General features: G+C 42.1%; 1 protein-coding gene across 5 annotated transcripts; it reads right to left on the bottom strand.

The window, feature by feature from the left end:
• Positions 1 to 936: 936 nt before the first annotated feature.
• DLK2 (delta like non-canonical Notch ligand 2) lies at positions 937 to 16710 on the bottom strand. 5 transcript variants are annotated; one of them, XM_087935770.1, is made up of 6 exons: positions 16171 to 16710; positions 11467 to 11568; positions 6608 to 6677; positions 5430 to 5560; positions 3661 to 3805; positions 937 to 3388 (listed from the first exon to the last, which is right to left on the bottom strand). In XM_087935770.1, exons 2-6 carry the CDS (start codon positions 11537 to 11539, stop codon positions 2623 to 2625), a joined length of 1185 nt encoding a protein of 394 aa, XP_087791896.1. In that variant the 5' UTR covers positions 11540 to 11568; positions 16171 to 16710; the 3' UTR covers positions 937 to 2622. The 5 variants fall into 5 exon arrangements, with proteins under 5 accessions (XP_087791896.1, XP_026551323.2, XP_087791916.1 ...); XM_026695538.2 differs by having other exon boundaries at positions 6608 to 6671; positions 16171 to 16447; XM_087935790.1 differs by lacking the exon at positions 16171 to 16710 and adding an exon at positions 15803 to 15940.
• Positions 16711 to 18583: the final 1873 nt, after the last annotated feature.

Raw genomic sequence — 18583 nt, 5'->3', positions numbered from 1 at the left:
CTAATCCAATATACTTCTGGATCATTCAAGGGCTTGATCCATACATTTCGCCAAGCAACGTAATTGCTGCTTTCTTGGAGGCTCAAAGCTATACAATGTAAATTGTGGTTTATAAGTCCTGGTAGCTAGATTCAGAAATGCAATACAAAATGCAGATATGAAAAAAATGAATATATTGTAGTAAAGTGCATGGAATAAATCAAGAAGCCAAAAGCTGTTGTTTTGTGAATGTTGGTTGATCCTAATAAAAATATTACATCATTTGTATTTTTTAAATCTTATTTCAGAATATCATCCCCATTCCCCGCTAGATTGATATCTTTTGCCCTTTTTATATATGTTTCTGACAACAACCTTATCTGCCAATATATTCATCCATTTTAATTGGTAAACATGTGGGCATGTATATTGATTTTACCAGTAAGCCATATCAAAATGGCGTGCAGTAAGAGCATCATGCAATGCCTTCATGTATTTGTGTGCCAGTGTCTGTCCTAAGTACATAAATTACAGCATTTGTTCAATTATGTTGACCCAACACATCATGGGAGACATCACCCTAATGTCATTTATGTATTTATGTCAAACATTAGAATGCAGGTACCTAATAGTATTTGTGCAATGCCACTACATGTCATTTGCCTGCAGAATGCAAGTACCTAATAGCAGCATTTGTGTGATGGCACTACATGTCGTCTGTCTGCAGCTTGTTCCATATGCCACTGATTATTAGCTAAATGGATCACTGCATATGTCAAAATTACTATCCATAAAAAGTTGGAAAGTTATACTAAGGAATATAATACTTGTGGAAACATTATTACTGCAACTTTTCCAGGCACTCCTCAGCAAAAGAAAAGATATTTTGTTAAATGTGAGAGCTGTGATGATGCAATCTGATCGTCTGTAGAGAGGGCAGGAAGGCACTGGTTGTTGGTATTTTAATTACTATATTTATTTTATAAAGTTACGCATTTATCAATTGTGTATTACAAAAATAATCTTTCCTTCAAGGTTTTTTTTTCTGCTTAACTTAGGTATTTCCATGTACACAACCTAGGAACTTAGCCATGATCCTAAAGTGTTGACATATTTCTGGTGTGAGATGAGGGGAGCTGAGCTGTCAAGGCCAACATGAACATTCTACATGCTCTGCATTTATCTTGATGGAATATAGAACGTACTACTGAATGGAACAGATTTTATCACTCAATCCAAAGAGCATTAATGCAATATTTTCTGATTAACTGCATCATTACCTTCACTAAGGTGATCGTATACTTTTTAAATCCTGCCATTTCCAGGTAAGGATTGGACACACTCCTGCCTAAATTCCTGGGGAAGTATGGCAATCAATACAGCAGCTTCTGAGCTAAAAGTACCAGTGAACTGACTTGCTGTAAGACAACTTCCAATGTTCCCTTAGAAAAGGAACAGCAGATGGGAGAGGAATACCTGTTGCTGAAAACAGGCAAAACTCAGCACAAAGACAACCATGCTGAAAAGTGGGCTTTGTATCTGGAACCTTAAAACTTTTGTTTCAAAATTTCAGCAGTTCTACCACCTCTTTTTTGATTGAATCCAACATAGATCTTGAGGCACTCTTCTCTCCAAATTTATAGCATGTGCCTCTTCTCCTCTCTCCCACATTCTTGCACACTGTGTGGAATCCTCCAACAATATAATTGTTCTGATGTCACTCCTAAGTTCTTTCTCTCAAGAACTTGCTCCTTGCAATTGGAACTAAAGCAGAGCTCTACTTCCAATTCCATCTTCTTTCTGGCAAGTGTGAAGGGTCAAACCAGATATCCAAGACAAAGAATGGACATTGTTTTGTTTCTGCTCCTGTTTGACACCATAGCTGAGGAAATGTGTTGCTGGGTTGATGAACCAACATGATATATAATTAAAGTATTAACAAACCTCCTGAGATGATTTAGTATAATACAGAATCTGTTTTTCATTTGCAGCTAAACAAACAAACAAACAAAAAGGAAAATGAGAAAAGAAGGGAAAAGTAATAAAAATGGTCAGCAAATTGTCTCATGGCATTATGAGACCCTTGGAAAGATAATGTCATTGGAAACACATAATGGCAGAAATGGTAGAAAATGGTAGAAAAATGCAACATTGTTTGGACCAGAATTCTAGAGTCAGGGCATATCCACAGCAGTTTCTAACTCTCAGAAGTAAATAGGCCATATGAAATCTGCAAAGACTCTAATTAAGAGTTGTCAGATGCTTGAAGACCTAACGAAGTTTCAGCTCCTACAAACTGTCCTGACACCTTTGATGCCATTATTCAATGTAGAACAACCTTCTTGACCCACTTGCTGTTTTCAAAAGGAGGGTTATCCTAGCCCAGTGTTCCCTTGGCTGCCTTGATGAGTTGAAGTCAACATGCCAATGGATTTACTGCACACATTCAAGAATTCTTTTCACAAAGCAGGATTTACTGCCTTGGGGATACTTTCCTTCATGCCAATTCACAGCCTTCAGTTCCATCAGAGCCCTCAACGCTTTGGAGATAAGCAGCCAGAACTGACCCCAGGCACAACTGGAAGGATTCTCATGAGTCGCCAGTGGGCATTTCTAGATCAACCAGGCTCTAATTCTGGCTCCTTACAGCTCCGTTGTTTTCCTGGGTTCTATCAAGATTGTACTTAACATTCCCACTTGACATTCTTGGTCCTGAAGCTTCCTTGCAGTTTGGGAGGGGCTCTGGCTTCTCTGGCGCCCTCTCTGCCAATTCTTCAGCAGCAGCAACACAGTCACTAAGACCAACACAATAGTGATTCCCCCAAATACAAGCACTAAAATGAGCTGTGACTGACTCAGTCCTGAGTCTTGCTGAGTTACCACCTCTTTCACAGAGATTAACAGCCCGCCATCATTTGATTTCTCGCTGTAGTTAGTGATCCGCTTTCCAGTAACCATAACCTTGGATGGCTCAGACTGGGTCATCCAAGAATAACTGCTGGTTGTGCTTCCCGGAGCCCTGTTGTGGTCCTTGGCATCAGGCTGAGACTCAGTGATCCAGGTTGCCTCTGGAGCTAGGAGCTCACATGTTTTCCCAGCAAAGCTCTCGGGACACAAGCAATCAAAATTGTTGATCCGATCATAACACTTAGCCCCATTCCTGCATGGTTGGCTGGCGCAATCGTCAATGTTGATGGTGCAGAAACGTCCTTCAAAGCCAACCTGGCACTGACAGGAGAAGCGATTAATGCCATCAAGGCAGGTGGCGCCATTGGCACAGGGACGCATGAGGCAGTCGTCGACATCAATCTCACAATGTGCACCAGTGAATCCAGCCAGGCACTTGCAGGTGTAATTGGAAGCAAAGCCATTGTTATCGTGGCACAATGCACCATTTTTGCATGGAAATCTGAAAGGACAAAATCAGGGAAAAATTAAGACCCATCATGCTTTTTTTATTCGATTACGACAACCCCATAAGGTCCCTGACAAAGTTGGAAGTTTCAATTTCCTCTTTGTAAAAATAAAAGCTTAGGTCAATCTTTGCCCAATCTTTACACTTGTTTTCATTTACGTGGCATTTTCTTTAAGATGTAAAATTCATTGTGACCAAAGCAGAGGAGCTCTGGTCTTAGATTATCCTTCTGCTATCATTGTCTTTTTTTAACCAGGATTGCTCACCCTGCTTTCTCACACGGCCCTGTCTTTAGCTCACAGTCCTTTCCATGGAATCCTTCAAGGCATAGACAGGAATATTCTCCGTCACGATCATACACACACTCAGCTCCATTTTTGCATGGTGACTGATGCTCACAGACATGAACATCTGAAATAAATAAGCATAGCATACTTAGTGTCTGAAATAAACAATATGACATTCCAGGAGGAAGAAAGTATAGAACGGAATAGTTAGATCAAAAGGAATAACATTTTCCTAAAGTAATTTATCATCTGGATTTGTCACTTCCTTCTTCATCATACCAAGAAGCTACTTTTTAATTTTTCTCCCAAAAAACCACTGAAACTCACTCATACAACGAACCAACCTAACATGTTAATATAACTGAATTTAGATGCATGCTTTATCCATGCTTTACACATTCTCAGAATGTAAGAACGTTCCTCCAAACAGGGTGAAATGTTCAAAGGGTGAAGATTGCTGACCCAACAGTGTGTTGAAGGGGAAACCTTGCAAGGGATGGAATGAAGTGGCAGCAATATTCAATAAAGGCCACTTTTGTTGAATGGCCCCACTCATACTGAAAGTGCTAAAATTAAAAAGGGTGTTTATTTTTCAGAAGTACCTTATCACTGTCTTTACCCTGCCTGACAAGGAGGCACCTAGTCCTACTGAGGCTTTTATAGATAAGTCCAGTCTGAAAGGAAGAGGACCAAGAACTCTAGCAACTGTTGTCTTCTTAAAAGACACCCCTCCAAAGACAAGGAGACACTGCTAACAAGGCTATATGATTACTGAGATTAGGCTGAACTGCTACTGTCATTTTAAAGCTAACAATGAGATAAGGAACTAAGGTCAGACAAAATACAGATGTCAATTTTCAAAGCTGGGAACTAAATGACCTAAAAACCCTAACCTGAAGTTTAAAATGCAGGAGAAAACGCCTAGGGCTTAACTACATGGACAACTTACAACCACAATTGAGCCCAGGATTTATGTTGCCAACTAAGAAATTTGTTAAATGAGTTTTGCCCCATTTTACAACTTTTCTTGCCACATTTGTTATTAAGTGAATCACTGCAGTTGTTAAATTAATAACACGGCTGTGAAATGAATCTGGCTTCCCCATTGAGTTTGCTTGTCAGAAGGTCGCAAATAATGATCACTTGACCCCAGGACACAACAACCATCATAAAAATGAACCAGTTGTCAAGCATTCAAATGTAAATCACATGACCATGGAGATGCTGCAACAGTCATAAATGTGAAAAATGGCCATAAGTCGCTTTTTTTCAGTGACACTCTAACTTTGAATGGACACTAAATGAACTGTTGTAAGTGGAGGACTACGTGTATGGAGTTAAATTCTGTTCTCTGCAGATATGAACTTCTTTTGTATGCGCGCCAACATCTACAGTAAAAACTACATATCTTGCTGTGCCATGTCCTTGAATTTTTTGTAGTTTGACTACCAAGTGTGGGGTCAAGCTTCAGGAAAGAAATTTATTCCCAGATTTCATGTGAAGTCTGGCAATTTGGAAGAAGTAACTCCATATTCTAGCATGCTTTGCACACAAAACCCTTCAAATTAATTTCTAGAATCCCCAACTAGGTCTTGAGAACATCCCACAAGGAACCCAGGAAAACCACAAATATATATTTCAGTGTAAAGCAGCATTAGGCAAGCGTATCCACTTCTAATACTATGTTGTCTCCATTGCCCAGATTTTATTTAAGGTTTTTCCATCCTGCTTCAATTGGAGCAACCTACCTTTGTCACAGAACTTGCCAGCCCAGCCAGTTTGGCAAATGCATTGCCAGGGCTGGTGGCATGTCCCATGGCCACAGCCAGGCATTCTCACACAGTATTCACAATATTTTCCCTCCCAACCGGGATCACATCTGCAAAAGAATGCAAGGTCTGGATGAGCAGAGATACTGTAAGATGTGTAGTCAAAGGATCCCCCCACCATACTAAATATTGCAGCCTAAATCTTTTCCACTTCTGTGTGTAATCCATAATGTATGTCTGATATGTACACACAATGGCTATTCCTAACACCTTACTATCTACTTTGAGGTCAATAAAAAGTTAAAGATACTGAACTGGAATTCTGTCTCTGATACGGATATTTTCCCTTTGGCTTTAGTTAGTAGAGCGCAGCTTCCATCTAACTTCTGCCTCAGGGAAACAATCTGTTTTCAGTCAAAAATGAAATGGTTTCCCAGTGCCTCTTCCTCTTTGCCTTCAACCTACTTCTTCAGAATATTCCAGTTCCATTTGAAGAGAGTTCAAACGCCATTCAAAGCAACATCCCACTAGTTAATATATCAAATTGTCTGGTGGTCTATCTCGGGATCATCCAGCCAATAAATCTTCAATAGCCACTGCTAAATTTAGTTTTAGTTGCTAATCATTACACCTCCATCAAGTTGTTTGTTTGTTTGATTTCTATAGCTGCCCATCTCAACAAGTGACCCTTGGCAGTGCATGTCATAACACATAAAAGCAAAACTTTTAAAACAGTACAAAATAATATAGAATACAAATTTAAATAAGTTTAAATAATTACAAATTTAAATAAATTTAAATAATTAATTAATTTAAATAATTAATTCTTATGTCCAGAGTTCTTTTTTTCAAGAACCCACAGCTGATGTCAGCTCCACAGGCCCTCCTTCTCTTATGAGAATATCTTGCTATAAGTAATTAAGCTAAATCCTTCCCTCAGCTTCTATGTTACTGAAAACTATGTTACGTACTGAAACAAAGTGTTTCTTTGGGTTTCATAGCCTCTTTGGCTTCTGTGACAGAATCACAGAAAGACAAGTTTTCTTGTGACTGTCATATGCATTGTTACACTATATCATATTGAAAAGAAAGCAATGGCAGACAAAATGGAAGGCCACACAAAGGCTATACTGTACTTGCATCAAAAAATTGTTTACCTGCATTTGCCATCCTTTTCACAGCTGCCGTGGGCCAAATTACAGTGGTCACTGCAGTCATCGCCTGCAACTTAAAACAGAGCACAGAACTTTATATACATCACAGCCAAGAATGCAGTTGTTAACTACATCAACATTAGGCTGAAAGTATAAGACTGACATAATAGTACGGATCCTTCTTAACACAGACTGGTCAAATCAGAAAAAGCCTGGGATCCCAGTCCAAGATTCTTCATGGGTATTAAACTTCTATGTTACCGAATGTCGCCTCAGCAAGATGGGTGGCATAAAAGTTAATAATAAAATAAAAGGAATAAAATATAAGTAAACTAAAACATTACAATCCATGAAATTAGTACCAGTTTATTTGAGGTTCTCCACTCACTTCATTGGAATAACTGTACATTTATTCTTTTGCATATGGTTTTCTCTTTCTGACAGAAATGGAAAAGCACTTAAAGACAGAAACTTTGTCAAAATCCTATTCTCCCAAGAAATACCAAACTGGAACCAAGATACAGAAAATTCCTTTTCACTTCAGGCATATACTTTTTTCAAATTCTGTGTATCTTTCTCTATCTTCCACTGTATCCGTCCATCTTCACCTATTCTTTTATTATGTAGGTCTTGTGCATTTATCATTTCAGTCTAAACATTTTCCCTAAAAGTTCAGGTCTGCAGAATCATATACATGGAAGGACATTTAGGTATCCAAATAAAAATTATTCAGCCTGCCCAACTAATGAGGGGGAGCCCACTACTGCTTTGATAATTGATTCCACTGTGGAATTGTTCTTGCAGTATATTTTCTTATCGTTTGGCGGAATCTGCTTTTCTGTACCTTTTGTTCCTTATTCTATGTCCTGCATTCTGGGTCATAGAGAATAGATCTGAACGTTTTCCCTCATCCGGACATTCACAGTCTCCAAGGACTGGAGACACAACTCCAACAGCATCACCTTTCTGGGCCAGGATGGAAATATATAACTGGGTATTATTAACACCAATAATGCCTTACCTCATGCTTTCAAATGACCTCATTTTCATGCAGATGTCAAAAAAGATCAGTGAAAGACTTGATCAAGTTTCACATTTCAGAAACCTAGAACTAAGCCTCTGTTCCCCCATCACCAATACTGACTGTAACCAGCTGCATAGGAAGGAGAACAAACACTGCAAATCAATACCTCCCATTCCCCAAAGCTGATCTAGAAAGATACTATAGTCAATGTTGCCAAAAGATCCAAGTGGGGCAACATAGTTCTGCCATCTCCAAGTTAAGCCCTCCAGAGGTTGTCCATGATGGGGTTTCTCTGAATTCAGTCGGCTTTGCTCTTCATCCTTCACCAAAGCACACAAGGCATCTCTTGTGCCACTTCCTCTTGCACAACTCTAAAACCACAGCTCTACAAGACCTGTCACCACAGAATCTTCCTGAGCATAATCTAACATAAGGTCCCTGCCATGTGCTCATTCCAAACTGCTCATTCCAAACTGCAGAATTATGTGCCAGAGCTTTGGAGGGAAACAGGCAACTCCTTCTGAAATTGCATTGAGTCCATCAGTTGTGCTTAAGGTGGACTGATCAAGAGGCCCTAGCTCCCTTCATGGAGAGGTCACTGTGAACAACTCTAGGGCCAGGGACTGATGTTATCATCCCCAACTCCCAAATCACAATTTCACTGCCTTGAAAGAAAAAAAACAAATCCAATGTGTGAGCCTCCATGTGAATCAGGCCCTGAATAAGTTGGACCAGGCCCTTGGTTGTCATGGTTCCCATGATGCCTGAACTACCTAAGACTCCAGGTCCAATGAAGTTTCCCAGAATCATAATTCTGGGGAACTAACTTGGCCACATAATCTATGACTTTTGGAAATAATGTTGGTACACTATAGAGAGGAAGGTAGGTAAGCAGCAATCTCAGCTGTTCTCTATAACTAATCTCACAGAGAAGGTCTTCCATCCAATTATGTACAGGACAAGGTCTTAAGAGACTATCAGATAACAACAGCTACTCCCCACCCCTATTCCAGAGTCATGTTGGATGACACACCTGAAACCTGGGAGGGCACATTTCAGAGACAACACACCTTTTTCACAGGGTCAACCTATTCTCCAAAGCACCTGAGAGCAGGACAAGAAACAAAGAGACAATCAACCTAGAACCAAGGAGAAATTTCCTGACAGTTAGAGCAATTAATCAATGGAACAATTTGCTTCCAAAAGTTTGGGTGCTCCAATACTGGAGGATTTTAAGAAGAAATTGGATGACCATTTGTCTGAAATGGTATAGGATTTCCTGCTTGAGATGGAGTTGGACTAGAGGACCTCCAATGTCCCTTCCAATTCTGTTATTCTGCTATAATTTTGTTCAACCAATTTTTGGTTAAAATCAGAATGACTGTAGCAATTTAAGAATAGTCACCCACAGACAGCTAGGAACCCCAATGGGGATCTAATGTGTACAATAGCAGCTGGTGGTGGTTGGGGTGATACCTGTCTTGGAGTTTCAATGTTACAAGAGTGATTACAATATTTATTGAAAAGAAAGTGATGGTGAGACCTTATCTGAGTTTCCACACTGTTTAACCATGATTTGCAGAGTAGCTTCAATCCGTTGGATTCCCAAACCAAACACGAAAGCCACATTATGGCTCAATGTAAAATATGCACCAGGATTCAAAACCTAGTCTCTTCTGGATTCCCATCAGCCATCACGGAGAAGTGTAACACAGAGAAAGAAAAGAAGCGCTATCAAGCAAGAATGGCTAGAACCACAACAACTAAAACTGAGGAATAGTCTAGAAACTGGAATGGATTCCTTCACTTTCAATGCCACTAATACTTCCAGTTCTCTGCCCCATCACTTGAGATAAGAATTAGAAGTGTTCCAGGGTGTGGATTTCTTTTTAATTATCTAAGTATCTCCAAGGCTGTAACTGAGCCATTCTCTTTCAATTTCCTACCATTACTTCTTTCCATCCTTGTCTCCATTCTAGTTTCTGGTGTACAAAGCTGGCTTCTCTTTCATTGAGGAGGGGCAATCATTTATTGTTAGGTACTTCTAGGATATACTAAGGTTTCCATCGGGAGACAGTTAAGATAATACAGAGAAAACTAAATCACGTATGATGACTGATAACGATAGTATACCTTAAAAATGGAAATCTAATTCTGTTCCGGGGGGTAGTTGACTGCGATGGAGGAAAAGGGTTAATTAATCCTTCCTCTGATAGTCATTTCCTACATCAAAACATCTGCCCAAAGCTGAGGTTTTCTCCAGGATGAAGATAGTATACCTACAAATAGCAACTTCCTTTACAGACCAGAGTGTAACAAGAATAAGTTATGAAAATATTTCAGGGAACAAGATAAACAATAACAACACAACTTTCAGATGAGATTGTCACAGCTCAAGTAGGGTTTCATAGGGTTTTTTAAAATTATATATATTTAATATCTAACAAATAATCAGAGTTCTCTTTTCCTGGTCTTATAGCAAAATTCAAGCATTTTATGTTATTTTAGTTGCTTTTAACTCCATTGGCTTTATAACTTTTATTTGAAGCATGAGCCACCCAGAATCATGTATATGAGATGACCAGCCTGAATATTTACTAAATTAATAATAATGTAGCCTCTATTAGTGGCCTTTTCCGTTCTTTATTATTTCTGGTCCTCAGGGAATATTATAAGGCCATCCACAGAGTGTCCAGTAGGTGTCGCTGCCTACATTAAAACTTAAAATGCAGTGAGGCAAGCAGTTCACATGCAGGACAGCCAGCACAGCATACAGAACAGACATCCTGAATGTCAGCCAATTCAACTGGAAACATGTTTTCCAATCCAAACTCATTCCAGATGCAAGCAGAGATACATCACAGTGAAAGGCCAAAGTAAGTGTTTCCATTTTAAAACATCCCTTTCTCCCTTTGCGTGAAAAGATTCAGGTGGAGAATTTTTTGGGGTGGTGGTGGACATTTTCGTGCTCCGTGTTAAGGCTGTATTGGATTTGTTCAAAGGGAAAACATCTCCTATGACAGGGGCTCTCCAACCTGGGCAACTTTTAAGACTTGTGGACTTCAACTCCCAGAGTTCCTCAGCCAGCTTTGGAGTTGAAGTCCACAAGTCTTAAAGTTGCCAAAGTTGGAGACCCTTGTCCTATGGGGGACCTAGGAAAATCCAAGGTAATCCTGTGCCACCATTTCCCAGGAATAACTGTTTCTTTTCCAATGTCAATGCGATTTTTCTGCAGTGGACATTTCTTACCATTAGAAAAATGTCGTATCAATCTGTTATTAATATTACTATGGCTTATTGTGAGGAACAAGGCAATTTTCGCATGAAGCCCATCTACCACTCTAAAATCTTTCAATGGTTTTTATGATGGATTACTTTATATTTATAATCTTTTTATGGTGGATTATACACTTAACTCCTACTGGGGTCTGCGCACACCCAAACACCACTAGTGCAAGACTCTCTTACCCTGCTACCTTCATGGCCCATATAGTTTTGTATTATACCACCATTTGGGAAACAAATCTGAATAGTTCCACAGACATAATGCTTTCTTTGCCATCGCCTTGTCCACAAAACTCTTTCGCCTCATGATCCAAACTCTTCTTTGACTGCCTTCTCTGTCTTGGGAAGGAATCCCAACCTCAGCCTAATCCTGGACACTAATTTTGCCAAGGTGCTTATCTGGCACCTGAAGAACAACCTTCTTCAAATGAGACTCACCACTCAAGAGAGAATGATACAAAAGGAAGGTAATATGTCTTGTGACAAAATAAAATGTTCTCTTCTCCTTGGCGGCACTTTAGAGAGTTCAAATGAATGTTTAGTTAATCCTCACCTTGGATAAAGTGGTGATGGGCCGCAAGGATCCAAAGCAAGGACATGAGCTGAAGACAGAAACTCCTGGGCATGATCAGTGTGGCCCCACCGAGATAGTCACCTAGGAGAAACAAAGACAAGATCAGAATCCTGCTCTGCTGGCCTCTCTTGAATCACTATCAAGCTATCTTATATCCCAAACCCTTGGATGGAGGCAAAGTTAAACATGTTAAAATGAGAAGCCTTTTAAGAATCAGCTTGCATGTTGTGCTCCGTAAGCAATAGGACACATTTCCCTCCTTCTATTCCCAAGGAAATGGGGAGAAAGCTCTTCTCCCCGTTTTCTTGGGAAGGGATTAACAACCCCATATCTATGAAAAACTAAGCCCTTCTTTAAAATCAAGGGCATAGATCAGATTCTTCTGAAGACATCGATCATTATATGTGTATTCCAAAGTAAAATGCCAACGGTACTGAACAGATAACCCCATTTAGAGCTGAAGGAAAGTTGAAGCCCCCAAAAGATTTGGGGGTTACTTAGTTAATTAAAAATGCAATCCTCTGCTCCCTGCTCAGAAATAATTCCCACTGTTTTCAGAGCAATTCTCACAATGTCTCCATATCCGGGCAGCATAAGAACACTTAATGGAAGTAGAGTTTAAAATTGAACGATGAATGTAACCATGTTGCTATTTAGTCATGGATATTCCTACTGCTTCATGACTCTGGCAGAACAGCCTAATGTTATTTTCGACTGCTGTCTACATTTCTGAAGGAATGGTTTTTAAAATAAATTTTAAAAAGCTTAGATTTACTTATATGTGCATCCCTTTCTTTGTGAAAAACTGCAAATCCATCATGTTAGGGGATATTGGTTAATATGAGCAACGCTAGCCTGCTCCAACTTGCAAACCTTCAGAGTATTAAAACATAAGTTTTTCGATACACTATCTGGAGTGGCAGGAATTAAACCCAAGATCTTCCCTCCAGAAAGCATGTGTGTTCCTACTAAATGCCAGCTTTTCCCTTTCTTCCAAATACAACATATTTGCAGCTATTCTATAGCATTATTCACTCCAGAAAATGACGGAAACTTGTAGATCCAGCAATGCAGGTGACCTGAGCTACTCTTTGACACCTGTGTGAATCCTCACTGATCACAACCGGTGAAAAGGCATGATATACTGCATCCAGAAAGACTCCAAATCTATACAAATAACTCCCAAAAGACCCTAGCCCAGTTTTTTTTAAAAAAGAAGCAAAGATAACTATGGACAACTTCCTCCACTCCTTTCCCACCACAATCACAGCTCATCCTATTTATGACAGATACACCTTTTTTGCATCATGGCTGCCCTCTTCTTCTTCTTCTCCCCCATCATCATCTCAAATATATAGCATGGACCATATCACTGAAAGAAGCGTCACAACCTCTTCTCTTCAATCTTGGAACAAAACATAACCTGCCGTAACATTTTAACCTTTCTTCAAATTCTAAGGTAACCTCATAGATTGCATATGTACACACACACGTGCACTTACACATACATAATGTATATGTGCGGGCACACACCAACATACAGACGTATTGGTTTAACGTTTATTCCCTCTTTTGGCAGGGAATTTTGCCAGACAAATCTTTGCAGCCAGAGGCTGCATTTTTTTAAAAAAAGGAGGGGGGAGGATCCTGGCGGCTAAGAATTGCTGATAGAATAGCAAGGATATATTACTATAATTAGAGTTGCAGAAGTAGAATTTTGGGCTTCATTTTTCACATTGGGGGAACCAAGTGCAAAAAAGTTTTAAGTCTGGTGGAGATTTAGTGAACCAATTTTAGTCCTTGTTTTATGAAAGAGATTTAAGAATATACAAGTTGTAAGGGCACTAAGAAGTGGGGGAGCTGGGATCCTGCAGCCGTGTCATTCACCCTGGCTGCAGCTATAGCCTTATTCACTAAAGGTGTGAAACAGATGCTAAGGCAACGAAGAAAAGTGGAGAGAGTAGGATGTGCCGACCTGTGACTCTTAAAATAACCACCTCACAATTGAATTAAAGATGCTGAACCACTGCTGCTATTAACTAAATGCACCAGCAAGTCCAGTCAATTTTTGTGTACAGAACAGAGGAAGCACCAGCTGCTCCTTTGTTTTGGGTGGAAAACAAAGTCCCCCACCCACAGTCTCTCAGCACTTCCCCCAAACTACAATCCCAAAAGTCACTGTAACATTGTTATTGTAAGTAAAAACTTTTGTTGCTTTGTAGTGGTGATAGAGCTTAAGGCAATATGAAAAGACAAGAATATAATTACAAGCATATTGCGCCCATTTCAGAATTGTTGATCTCATGAAGCTGGATGTATTCTTGTTGAAAAGATATTCTGGGTGAGTTTACAATAAAGATTCCATGCATGTTTGATTATTAAGGGATGTTATTTTTATGAGCCTACATAGAATTCTGGTCACGTTCTGCTGTGGGTAACCGAACTCTACCATTTCCCTAAAATCCTATTGTTCCAATTGGCTAGCAGATTGGCTTTCATTTCTTATCCTGAAGTATTATGTCGTGGTGTAGTGTTTTGTGCTGCTGAACAGCTGCTGCATATCAGGGAAGGACAAAATGATTCCTGTGAATCTTATAAAATAATTTATGGATTAAGGATGAACAGTTGGTAACCAATTCCTCTTGAGCTATTAGGACCCAGCTGAATGCCACATGTCATTGAAAAGGTCATTTCTCCCCTCCACTCCCAATAAAGTCTTCAAAGCAGAGATATGACCTAAGTCACCAGCAATCATAAATCAATTACTTTTTCTAATTGTTTTCCCCCATAAATTTATTAGAAGCTCAGTAACCTGAACTGCTTTGAATGTTCTTCACAATTTTCATTGTAGGACACCTGTGTTAGTCCATGGTCACCCAAAATCATAAGGAATCTGGTAGCATCTTTTCCAAGTAATAAAATGGTAAAGTTTTCTCAGTCTCACTTAAATCATGTTCTCAATATTGCCACTTCAATCTCTCCATTTAATGATTTGGGGAAGAAACTATTCCTTTCACAGGCAGCAAATAAGATTCCAAAGGAATCTTTTCATTTATAAGTAGTTCAGGGGGTCTCCAACCTTGGCAACTTTAAGACTTGTGGACTTCAACTCTCGGAGCTTTGCTGGCTGAGGAACTTTGGGAGTTGAAGTCCACAAGTCTTAAAGTTGCCAAGGTTGAACTAGGTGGCTTCCCTGAATTAGCTGGATTGGAGTGCCCTAGGAGGGTGAAAAAAAAGATACTCTCTACATTTCTGGGTTATAGGTTATGCAATACCATTTGAAATCATATGGTGGGGTCGCTCACCACTACATACAGCCGAGTTACTGACTCAAGAATTCATCAAGAAACTAGATAAGATGCTGATTTCTCTGCTTCCAATATTTTCAACTGATCCTTTAGAGTTGATGTACTGACAACCTAGAGAGGATATACTGGAGAAATTAGCACTGAGAAAGTGCATTACAAAAAGCAGAAGTCTGTATGTTATCCTAAAATATGGAAGCAATTTCTGCTGCTTTAGAACATGGCTCTTAGATCTGAGATTCTAATTCCATGCCCCAGGAAAGGAACAAGTATTATTCAAATTTTACAAAGGCAAGATTGGCCAAGTAACAAACCTACTGTGGAAAAAGCCCTGTTGGGTAGAATTGGTGATCCTTCTCTCTACACTGTATGCATATGCAAATACTTCTGATGTTTAAAGCCTACCGCTAAAAAGCAATGTGGATTTGTCTAACCGTATTACAACTTTCATTTATGAAATGTGTGTTGCCGCCCATGCCTATAAAGGCAACTCTGGGCAGCTTCCAACTTAAGCTGGACAAAAAGGCAACTTGACAAGGACCCGGTCCCCCGTCCCGACAGCATAAGCAGAGTTGACCTCGCGTCGGTTTGGTAGCTTAGATGGTCCTTCTCTTCAACACTGCCGTTTCTCGGAGGGCGGGTTGTAATATACCCGCTCTTCTGCCTCAAGCTCTTTTACCTCAAGAGAGATGAATACACAACCGCATTCAGAGGCGGCGGAGAGCTCCGTGCGCCCCCCCTCCCCCCAACCAAAAGGCCTTCTGCCTATGCCGGCCACATCCTCTAGCTCCGCGCTCTTCCGGCGGCTCCGCATCGCCTGGTCCCTTCTCCGCCCGGCTCGCCTCCGGATTCCCGCCGGCCCAGAAAAGGGCGCCTCCGCGGAGTACCCCTCCCGGCAGCCCCCACGTGCTCCTGCCGCCGCCGCCTGGCAGGCGAGCCTCTCTGACAGCCTCTCCCCGAGAGCCCCACCCCAAGGTAGGGCGGCAGACCCTTCCCAAACCCACAGTCACCTCCGCTCCTTCCAGGTGCGGAGGGAGGAGCGCTCTCGCCCAGCCGCCGCAGCGCACATGCTGAGGACTCTCGCCGCCAGCCGCCATCCAAACATCCCCACCGCGCCTGCTTCCATTTGCAGGGCAGACCCTGCTGTGCCAGCTCGCCCTGGCAGCGCCTCCCCTCCCCCCCCGCCTCCCTCTCCCTTTCCCTCGCCCGCCGTGGGATCCTCCCTCCCATTTCAGACCTACCTTTCTTTTTCCCCCAATTTCCCCGGATCCCTTCCAGGCCACCCTGGCTCCCCCGCCCTTCCCTGCGCGCATCCCTCCCCTCTCGGGTGCCCCCACCCCGCCCCAAAAGCAGACAAACAACTGCCCCTTTTCCTCACCTCGGCGATCGCGGCGGCTCCTTGCTTTCCTCCCCCCCGCCGCCACCCCCGGGCCGGGGGCGTGCCTGCTGGCCTCCCTCCTTGCTTCGGGACTAGCGCGGGGATCGGCGAAGGGGGGCTGCCATGCCCTGCCCTGCCCGGGCACGGAGGATTCGGGAGGCGCGGCGAAGCTGCCTGAGAGCCTCCCCGCTCCTCTGGTTGTTGCTCCTGCTGCTGCTGCTGCTGCGGCAGCCGCCGCCGCCGCCGCTGTTGCTGTTGCTGCTGCTGCCGCCGCCGCCGCCGCCGTGCGCGCTCAGGCCGGCTGCCAGGGGCTGCGTGTGGCTACACATCCCTGGGACATGCCGCCTCCCGCAGCTCGACGATTGCGAGAGGAGGGAGCCAGGAAACACAGAGCCCCCAAACCGCAGGCGGACGTTCCTCTCCCGCCCAGCCAGATCACCTCTCACCTGCGACTCCTTTAGCCTATGCTGGAGGGAGGGAGGGAGGGAGGGGGGAGCGGAGGAGAGACGCCTTTCTCCAAACCGGAGTAAGGTTGGCGCCTCCTCCTCCTCCTTCCTCCCTCCCGGCCAGACCAGCACTTCTTCTCCCGCGTTCTCGTCCCAGCGTGCAAATTGCCCCGTCGCTCTAGCCCGCTGAGTGGGGCTCCCCTTCTGCGATTCGAATTCAGAGCTGCCAGGATCGACCCGAAACTACACAGTGTAGACAAATAATCGTGGGCCTTTCGAAAGCCTTCGTGTATTTTGGGGTTGCCTTTGGCTTAAGCGTTTGTGGCGGACAGCCCCGTTTCCCCACATGTGCATGGTTAGAGTCCCAAGGAAGGTAGGTTGGGATGCGCGAGAGCTGATGCGATATTTGTTGGAAACTTTGCATGGGCCATTTGCAGGTTGCCCCCGGCTCAGTCATTATACTTGTGCTTTTAAAGTTGTAGCAACATTTCGGCAGAATCTCATCTGCCATCATCAGGCTTCTGTATTGTGTTCCTCTGTACCACTCATGCATCATCACAAAATCTCCAGAACCATAAAGCCTACAAACTTGAAATTTGGCACGTGTGTTCCTCTTGGCTTCTAGGTGCTCACTAAGAAAGGATTTTTTGAAGTGACCAGTATTTTGTATATTATTATTAACACTCTCTGATGCTAAGTAGTTCTACTACTCCTGCCCACCTGAAAAGAGATCTGTTCTAAGTGCAAAACACAAGCAGAGGAGTTTCAGTTAGTTTCACAGCAGCAACCAGCTTTAGTACAGAACAGTTGAGCTAAGCCACGCCCAGGCTCCTTGCTGTCTCCTTGCTCACACAGCAAATACTGTTTCAGTTTCCCTGTTTCAGTTTCCAAACAGCCCTCAACTCTCACCTACTGACAGGATGCTAGCCAGATTAATACCAACGGATGCTGGTAGGCAGAGGCACAATTTCCCCCTCTTATTTTCCTTCCCCAAAACTAAGCCCGATCACATAGTTTTGTAGCGAAGCACGGGTGTAGAGCTAAGGTAGTATATATATATATATATTGTCAAAAGGTCCAGAGCTTTTCAGAGCCGTGGAAAACAATATTATTATTATGGACAGTCCTAAAGTACTTTGGTTATTCCATTTTATGTACCCAGTAGAACAGATCAGAGATAGGAAATAGGATCCTAGGTGATCCTGCCTCGGTTCTGCACCATGAATTTGTGTCCAACGTTCCTTTTCTCTGTGCCCAAATTGTGCACCATTCATCATTGTTTCAGGCACTGCGTGTTGCTGCTGCTGAATATCTGAACTGAGAAAGTGGTCCCTGGGCAGTACCTTGGTAAGCACATCTCCAACATATTGTCCATTGAGCAGTCTATCCAATTCTTTTGCCCCTTTTCATGTGTGTCCTTCTCCTAGGCTAGGTCTGGATTGTTTTGTGTCTGCAGTTCTTGAATATGCCATGTTGTCCTTCAATAATGTGGTTGGGACTGGGTCTTTTATTTAGAATCTAATAATAGTTCCCTGCATGCTGGTTTCTGCCAAGCAATATTTAGCCTTTGTAGATTATAAGACTACCATGCTTTGTTCCTTACTATGCTAGGCTATGGGTAGAACTCAATAAAAATAATTTTGATCAGGTATAATTTTTAAATATTTTGCACCTGATTTTCCATCATATAGTGTATCCAAAATGTTTTGGATGATTAGTTACAGGCAGTTTAAAATTAAAGTCCATAGTCCCTGTTAACCATCTGCCTAATCATTTTACACCTGTCCAGTCCTCTTCTGTTAATTTACTGACCTTTCTATGTAGCAGCCCAACTGTATTGGCTATGTCAAGCCTACTCACAGTTGCACTGCATGTAGTAGTAGCTATTCCACAGCTATCTTATACTGCTTATTTCTTACCATCTTGCTCCATTTTTTGCACCTCAGCTGCCAGGAGCCTTTGTACTT

Source organism: Pseudonaja textilis, chromosome 1 (assembly GCF_049901715.1).
Source record: "Pseudonaja textilis isolate UNSWEBS1 chromosome 1, rPseTex1.2, whole genome shotgun sequence".
In the NCBI taxonomy this organism is placed as follows: domain Eukaryota; kingdom Metazoa; phylum Chordata; class Lepidosauria; order Squamata; family Elapidae; genus Pseudonaja; species Pseudonaja textilis.
The sequence above is the reverse complement of the archived record's forward strand: the minus strand, read 5'-3'. Positions and strand labels throughout refer to the sequence as shown.